Below are 8,848 nucleotides of genomic sequence, written 5' to 3'. Positions count from 1 at the left end.
GAGGAGTCCAGGCCTCTTCAATCAGTCGAAAGACAGAATCGAAATAAGTCAGATAGAACTGCCAGTCATCTGAGCTAAAATCAGATTAAATGATGCACACAGGATTAAACCAAAGATGTGAGGAATCTGCCTTAGGAACCAGGATATTCAGCTTATTTTCTAAGTTATATTTCAGTGTGCACCAGGAGTGGCCCACCCCTCCCTCTAGACCTCCTCAGCAACACTGAAAGGGCAGAACTCAGCGGCTTTTTCAAACTAAAAAACTTGTAAGAAACTATTCTTTCCTTCCACAAATTGACCAGGTCTAGAAATCTAATATGTTCTTAACAGAAAACTCACCAGATAAGTACTTCCTAAATGGGGTGGAGGGAGGGATATATAGAAAGGAATAAAGCCTCGCTTGTTAAAGCCTATAATGAATTTGGTAAATTATGATTTTCAGCATTCATTCCCAAGACCTAACTAATATTTAACACTATGGTGGCATAAGAATAGTCTTTTACCTCTTCACAGAAAGATAATGGGCCACTGAAAATGTGATAACAAATAAATAAACAAACAAAAAAGCCCCAACCAGGACACAACTTCTGAAAGGGTATTCTATGTCCACAAGACACACACACACACAGACACACACACACACACACACACACACAAAATAATGAGGCCATCAAGCTTCACTGTGGTCTCGTAGTAGAAAACGAAGCACCTACTCACTTTTTTAGTAACAAGCGCCGGGAAAGGGCATTGCACTCGGGCCACCGGCTAAGCTTCTTGTACATGGCCATGCATTTGTTTTCCCGACTCTGGATCTCACTTGTTAGCTTCTCTACAATGAAAAGTTATAAAAGTTGGTAAGCTGATTTCCTTTATGCTCAAAAACCAGAATGAAATCCAACCACAAGAAAAAATGTCACATTTTCTTATTTGCTCACTTAGAAAACAGAACCACAATTAGATCCTAACTGCTATCTTATTAAAGATTATTTTGCCAAAAAGAAAACAGTCTATTTGATACTAAATTTTCATAATCACTTTCTCTGGAAAATACACAATCCTGAATAACTGGGTTGAGAATCTAGTAAGTGGGATGGAGAAAGCGAAACGTAGGTAGGTAGGTAGGTAGATGTATGTATGTATGTATGTACGTACGTACGTATGTATGCTTTTGCCATAGGGCGCATGTTCTCACCAGAAAGACAGAAAGTGACAGAGACAGAAAATGAGAAATCACACCCCCAGGGGGGATGGCCATGTTGCAATCCCTTCTCTTCCATTCTCCTTTTGGAATCTTGGGCACATACACACTCATGCCTGGTGCAAGTTTAAACCACTGGTCTAGGACTCAAACCATGGTCGACTACATGGGAGTCCAGCAACACAGACATTATGCCAACCGCTGGTCCCCAGGGGGATAGATTTATAAAACCCCAGCACAATGCAGAGAATGGTAAATATAGTCCATAAACGAACTTCTCAGCCACACTTCAAATAGGGCTGGGCTGTAATAAAGTAAGCAAGGTGAGATGTAAGAAGGATGATAAGAGAAATGAATCAAACTCTTTTCTGACAGCCAGAAACAGAAAAAACAGGACTACAGTTCTGATCAAATGAGATTTACCCTGTCCTTTAAAACAGCTGAGCAAATGAAGGATACCCACAAACCAAATTTGCTGTGGAGGTCTAAATTTTAACTATCCATAAAGCTATAATCTAGTTGAATAAAAACAGAATGATAAAATAGTACCTATTTGCAAGAAAGCTCAGAGATTAGGTTACATTTATGGGGGGTGGGGAAGCTTCCCTCTATGTTTTAAGCAATTAAACAGCATTCCACTTGTATTTTATGACTGCACATAATCTAGAAAAGGATATTCATACTTGGATGATGTAACCGTTTTAGTGACTATAGCTAATAATGGATCTAAGGCGACTCACATGCAGTTAGTTGCTCCTACTGACTATAAGGGCACAACTGAAAACTAGATTTGTCAAAATAGTAACCGCAGGTCCAGGAGATGGAGTGGAGGTTGAGGTGACAGGATACCACAAGGCTGACTAAGCAGTTTGAGTCCCAGACCCACTGGCTTGCATGGTGGGTGTGCATACATGCCCAAAATCCTGAGAGGAGAATGGAGGAGAAGGGATTGCAGCATGGCCATCCACGAGGAGAGCTCCCATTCCCCTGTCCTCTGTGTCTCCCTGCCTCTTTCTGTGGCAAGTACATGCAACCCACCGCAAAAACAAAAACTAAAAAAAAAAAAAAAAAAAAACAAACAAGAAAAGCCAACAACTTTAAGAAAACTTTAAAAATTACCTCCTAATTTCCCTCTGATGACATCCAAGGCTTCCTGGTACTTTCCCAAACGTTCCAGGATCATATAATAAAGTTCAACCTTACAGAAAGAACAAATGAAAAATACAATCACTGAAACTTCTTAATAATACAAAGAAAGTCATCTTTATGTTTGTAAAGTTACATAGGAAGTCAGAGGGTGGTACAGGAGTAATGCAATGCTCTGAGAGGCTGACCTATGAGGAGAGATTCCAGGCTTGCATCCAGAAACCTCCTTGAACATCTGGGCATGATCAAGCTACAGTCTGGGGCTGGCTAAAGCTGGGGGTAGATCATGACATGAAGATCCTATTGAGGGTGCCTGTTTCTCTTCCTTATAAAACTTTTAATAAAGGTTACTTAATGGAAAATAATACTATCTTCAAATGAGATGAAATTGACAATGAAAATCTAGTAATAGGCCCAACCACACTGACACACGGGTACCACCATTGCTGAAGGTCACGAGGGAGACATGGGTTCAGTTTCTGAGGAAACCTGAGCACTCTGGGTGTGCCGGTAATCCTAGCTAAGTTGAGGCTGGGACAGGTAGATGGTGACAGGGTGAGAACTTGTCAAGAATACCTATCTCTGTCTCTCCCTCTCCCACCCCTTTTACTGCTCATGAAGGGGGGGAAAGAAGAAAAAGATTTCTGACAACAGTATCTCTTCTAACCACACACATCTCAGCCTGATTTACGTTTCGGATAGCTCAGTGTTCTTTATACCTAGGCTAAGCCTCCAAAGTTTCACATTCACACAAAGGCCAAGATCCAGCTAAGGAACTAGAATAAAAAAATCATTCATAATATTGTAACTTCGTGTAGTAGGACTTTGAAAACATACATGTCGAGGTTAAATTACTCACTTCAGCCTCGGCCTCAATTTTATCTTCTTTCACCATTTTTTCTACCATTCTCTCAGCAAGGGGAAGAAACATGGTTTTTGAAAGGTTTTCGTCCTGTGCTGATATAGACTAGAGGAGAAAAATACAAATGTTTCATTCTAATTTCTCCCCTTCCTGCACTATTTTTATTAGTATGCAGACCTTACTGACACTCTGAAGCATAAATATCAGTCCACTAAGTCAAATGTTAGAACTAATCTGAATTTGCCAAGAGGACACATTAGAGAATAGTTTGCTGTATAAGAGATTTCTTGAGGCCAGCAAGTGGTGTAGGGGTTGAGGTGCAGGACTCCAAGATGGCCGACTGCATCAGGTGTTTGAAAAACCTTTCAGCTATCTCTTTAATATGTTCTCATATTAGAAGAATGGAAATGCCAATTCCTGCTACTTATACAGTTTACTATTAGCTACAGCTACTTTAACAGATCATTAAAATTAATGCATCTTACTAGTGATTTTAATATTGCCAAAGATTCAGGGCTGGCAGGTGGTGTGGTGGTTACGGTTAAAGTGTTGGACTCCCACATGGCCTACCATGCATGGTTCGAGTCCTGGGCCTGAAGGCTTGCTTTCTCACTTTCCTTCTCTCTTTCTCTCTGTCACTCTCTGGTCAAATTTAAAATAACAACAATAATAATAACATTAAATAAATAGTTCTTTAAAAAATATATATTGCCGGGACCAGCAGTTGGCGTAATGGCTATGTCGCTGGACTTCCATATAGTCGACTGTGGTTCAATTCCTAGACCTGGTGGACTAAACTCATGCCGGGCGCATGTGGGTGCGTGCCCCAGATCCTGAGAAAATGGAGAAGGGATTGTGGCGTGGCCATCCCCGCTGGAGAGTGATTTCTTACTATCTCTCTGTCTTTCTCTGTCTCTCTAGCGAGTGCACGCACCCTATAGCAAAAACCTCTCAAAAAAAAAAAAGTATGTATATATTGCCAAATACTCTGCTCAGAGTTAATTTAATTCTTATAAATAATCTTTCAAAGTAGATCTTACACTTGCTTTACAGATAAATAAACTAAGGTTAAAAGATTTCCCAATAGTTCTCTATAAGACAAGTATTCAAAAAGAAATCTGTCTGACTTCAGATTGTCTACATTTGAGTTCCTTCTTTCCCATCATTTAAAAAATTTTTTTCTTGGGAACCAGCAGTTAGCATAATGGCTATGTCGCTGGACTCCCACGTAGTCGACCGTGTGTCCCGGACCCAGTGGCTTAAAACTCACACCGGGCACATGTGCGTGCGTGCCCAAGATCCCGAGAGGAGAATGGAGGAGAAGGGATTGCGGCGTGACCATCCCCCCTGGGGAGTGATTTCTCGCTTTCTGTCTCTATGTCTCTGTCTGTCTGGGCCCTATAGAGAAAAACCTCTCAAAAAAAAAAAAAAAAAAAAAAAGAGAAAAAAACAAAATAAAATTTTTTTTTCTTTTTTAGATTTGTGCCACTGGGTACTCGAATTCACCTAAGAAAGAGTGAGAGAGAAGAGAGATAAAGTGGGAAATCACCCCCTTAGGAGTGCAATCTGTCTCCTTCATTCTCTCTCAGGATTTAGGGTGTGCAGACACATGTTCAGTTTGTTTTTCAAGCTGCCAGGTTTGAGACTTGGACTACGGTCAGCCTTGTAAGATCCAGTGCCTTAACCACCACACTACCTGCTGGTCCCTTCCTTTTTTTTTTTTTTTTTTTTTTAATTTATTGTTATTTTCACTTTGCTGTAGAGCTTGTGTGCTCACCAGAGAAAGAAAGAGACAGAGAGAAAAGGCGAGAAAGCAAGCCGTCAGCCATGTGGGAGTCCAACACCTTAACCACCACGCCTTGTGCTGGCTGCTCCCCATCCTCTCGTAATATAGAATCTTATTTTGGTCCTTACAGAGTTCTGGAAGATAAAGATCTCCATTGTACAAAAGAGAAAACCCAGGCTCAAAGAGAAGTGATAAAACAACATTACCCAGTTTAATGATGTGTTCAGTAATCAAGACAATTTTTCTAAAAGAATTATTTTAACTTTATTTATTCATTCATTTATTTATTTTAATTTGACCAGACAGGGACAGATCAGAGAAAAAAAGAGAGAAAGAGAGAGGGAAAGTGAGAAAACAAGCTCCCAGGTCCGGGACTCAAACCACGGTCAGCCATGTGGAAGTCCAGCACCCCCAACCACTACACCATCTGCAGGTCCCCCTACGTAATTTTCTTAAAGACAAACCTCAGGTTGAAATAGTAAACATTTTCAGTCTACTACTTGATCGAATAACTCAGAAATATATCTAAAATTCAGGGGCAATACAATCTACATTGCACACAAATAAACCAATACACCAACTCAAAGAATACCAAGGAAATCCACAACTTAAAAGTCAACTGACAATATGTAAAAAGTCACTGTTTTGACACATGCCACAACATACTACCAAGATGTTTAGAAGACACATTAGGACAATGACTATATACGAAAATGAAAACAAACCTCAATCCCCTCCTGAATGCCATACTCACTTGCATAATTAAGCTCATCACAGACCAAAAGTAGTAAGGGTTTTTGGGAACAATCTTATATAGAGCCATGCCAGCCTGAAAGACAGAGAGCCATAAATACGCAATTTAGAAAATACCATATAGATCTAGACACGAGGCAAGAAGATTCCCAGAAGAGCCACACATTTGCCTGTCCCAGTTACCAATAAGTGCCTAGTGACCTGATGGCTATTACAGCAGAGGTTTTTACAAGGTAATTTTTTACAGCATGAGTGGTATTTCACCTTTCCAACCAGAGCTTTCTAAAATTAAAGCCCAATATTTCTTTTAATTTTTATTTTTAATTCATTCATTTATTCATTCATTTGTTTTTAGAGAGATCTTTGCTATAGGGCATGTGTGCTTAACAGAGAGACAGAGATAAAAAGTGAGAAATCACTCCCCGAGGGAGTAGCCATGCCATAATCCCTTCGCCTCCATTCTCCTCTTGGAATTTTGGGCATGAACACACACACGCCCAGCATATTTCAAGCAGCCAGGTCCGGGACACAAACCACATTCAATTATGTGGGACTCCAGCAACATAACCATTACGCCATCAGCTAGTCCTTAAAGACCAATATTTCTATAATACATTGCAATCTGGTAATGTTCTAATAAGACTACCAAGTGAACACAAAATTTGGCTTATGAGTTTATATCAATAAACAAACCTACTGAAGATACCACACTAACCAGGCATAATAAAACAAAGAAAATGACAATACGTGTAAACTTCAAAATCAGAAGTATGGTGGTTAAGGATCCCAAGAAGAGAATGGAGGAGAAAGGATTGTGGCGTGGCCATCCCCCTTGGGCGGGGGTGTGTGTGTGTGTGATTTCTTTCTTTGTCTCACTGTCTCTGACTGTCTTTCTGGCGAGTACACAAGCCCTATAGCAAAAACCTCTTGGGACCAGCAGTTAGCGTAATGGCCATGTCGCTGGACTCCCATGTAGTTGACCTCAGTTCGAGTCCTGGACCCGGTGGCTTAAACTCACGTCGGGCGCGTGTGCATGCATGCCCAAGATCCCGAGAGGAGAATGGAGGAGAAGGGATTGAGGCGTGGCCATCCCCTCTGGGGGGTGATTTCTCGCTTTCTGTCTCTATGTCTCTGTCTGTCTGGCGAGCGCATGTGCCCTATAGCAAAACCCTCTCCAAAAAAAAAAAAAAACCTCTCAAAAAAAATTTATATATTTCCTATATATATATATTTTTTTTTTGGGGGGGGACACCAGAAGATGGCAAAATGGTTACCATTCTGTCACTGGACTCCCACATGGCTGACAAGGGTTTGAGTCCCAGAACCAGACCCAGATCCGTGGTTTCAAAATCACATACTGGGTACGTGTGAGTGCAGGCCCAAAATTCCAAGAGGAGAATGGAGAAGAGATTGTGGTATGACCATCCCCCCAATGGGTGACTTCTAACTTTCTGTCTCTCTGTCTCTCTGGTAAGTGCACACTCCCTATAGCAAAAATCTCTCTAAAAATAAAAATACATATTAAGGCCAGTAGATGGTGTAATGATTACATTCCTAGACTCTCACGTAGTCCATCACAGTTTGAGTCCCAGATCCGGTGGCTTAAAACACACCAGGCGTTTGTGCATGGCTAGTATACATACGTGCCTAAAATCCCAAAAGGGGAATGGAGGAGAAGGAATTGCGGGATGGCCATCCCCACTGGGATGTAATTTCTTGCTTTCTGTCTCTCCAGTAGGTGCATACACTTTATAGCAAAAATCTCTCTTTAAAAAAAAAAAAATATATATATATATACATATATATATATATATATACATATATCTATATATATATACATATATATAGATATATGTGTGTGTGCGCATGTACGCATGTGTGTTTATATTTTTTAGGATCGTAAAAGTGACATATGCCTTAAAAAAAAAATCAGGGTGCCAGAGGTAGTGTGTTGGTTAAGGGCACTGGACTACCACATTGCTGACTGCAGTTCGAGTCCTGGACTTGGCAGCTTACTTTCTCACTTTCCCTATTTCTCTCTCTCTTGCTCACTCTGATTCTCATTGTGTCCCTCTCTGGTCAAAGTAAAGTAAGTAAATAAATAAAGATAAATAAAATAAATTTTTTTTTTTTTGGAGAGATTTTCACTGTAGGGCGCATGCGCTCGCCAGACAGACAGAGAGAGACATAGAGACAGAAAGCAAGAAATCACCCCCCAGGGGGGATGGTCATGCCGCAATCCCTTCTCCTCCATTCTCCTCTCGGGATCTTGGGCACGCACGCACACGCGCCCGGCGTGAGTTTTAAGCCACCGGGTCCGGGACAAGAACCGCGGTCGACTACGTCGGAGTCCAGCGACATAGCCATTATGCTAACTGCTGGTTCCCAATAAAATAAATTTTTAAAGAAAAAAATAAAAATCAAGATGAAAGCATCCATAGCTCCAAACCTAGACAAACTTTTGGTATATATTCTTAGAAATATAGTATAGGGGCGAACAGGTAGCATGATGGTTAAGGGAACTGGACTCCCACATGGCCAACTGTGGTTCGAGTCCTGGACCTGATGCATTGCTTTCTCACTTTCCCGCTTTCTCTTTCTCTCAGGTCAAATTAAAAATAAATAAACATGGGACTAGTAGATGGCGTGGTGGTTAAAGGCGCTGGATTCCCACAAGGGCAACTCCGGTTTGAGTCCTGAACCTGGTGGCTTGCTTTCTCACTTTCCCTCTCTTTCTCCCTCTCTGGTCAAATTGAAATTTTAAAAAAATGTATATATAAATAAAGTCAAATAAAATAATTCTTTAAAAAAATTAAAATTTTTAAAAATATGTAAATAAAATAAAATAATTATTAAAAAAAGAAATGTAGGGACCAGCAGTTAGCATATTGGCTATGTCACTGGACTCCCATGTAGTCGCCCGCAGTTCGAGTCCCAGACCCGGTGGCTTAAAACTCATGCTGGGTGCATGTGTGTTCATGCCCAAGATCCATAGAGGAGAACAGAGGAGAAGCGATTGCGGTGTGGCCATCCCCCCTGGGGGGTTATTTCTCGCTTTCTGTGTGTGTCTCTGTCTATGTCTGGCGAGGGCACACGTACTATA

The 8,848-nt window shown here is 40.9% G+C and overlaps 1 protein-coding gene across 1 annotated transcript in view; it reads right to left on the bottom strand.

Moving 5' to 3' along the window:
• NAA25 (N-alpha-acetyltransferase 25, NatB auxiliary subunit) overlaps positions 1-8,848 on the bottom strand; it is a gene marked incomplete in the record, with an annotated part of 80,918 nt that overhangs the window by 47,133 nt on the left and 24,937 nt on the right. The window contains 5 exon segments of the mRNA XM_014587645.2: positions 1-74; positions 718-829; positions 2,318-2,396; positions 3,204-3,311; positions 5,747-5,821. Coding sequence (XP_014443131.1) covers positions 1-74; positions 718-829; positions 2,318-2,396; positions 3,204-3,311; positions 5,747-5,821 — 448 coding nt within the window.

This window comes from Tupaia chinensis, unplaced genomic scaffold, assembly GCF_000334495.1.
Source record: "Tupaia chinensis unplaced genomic scaffold, TupChi_1.0 Scaffold000226_1, whole genome shotgun sequence".
NCBI classification, from domain to species: Eukaryota; Metazoa; Chordata; class Mammalia; order Scandentia; family Tupaiidae; genus Tupaia; species Tupaia belangeri.
The sequence above is the reverse complement of the archived record's forward strand: the minus strand, read 5'-3'. Positions and strand labels throughout refer to the sequence as shown.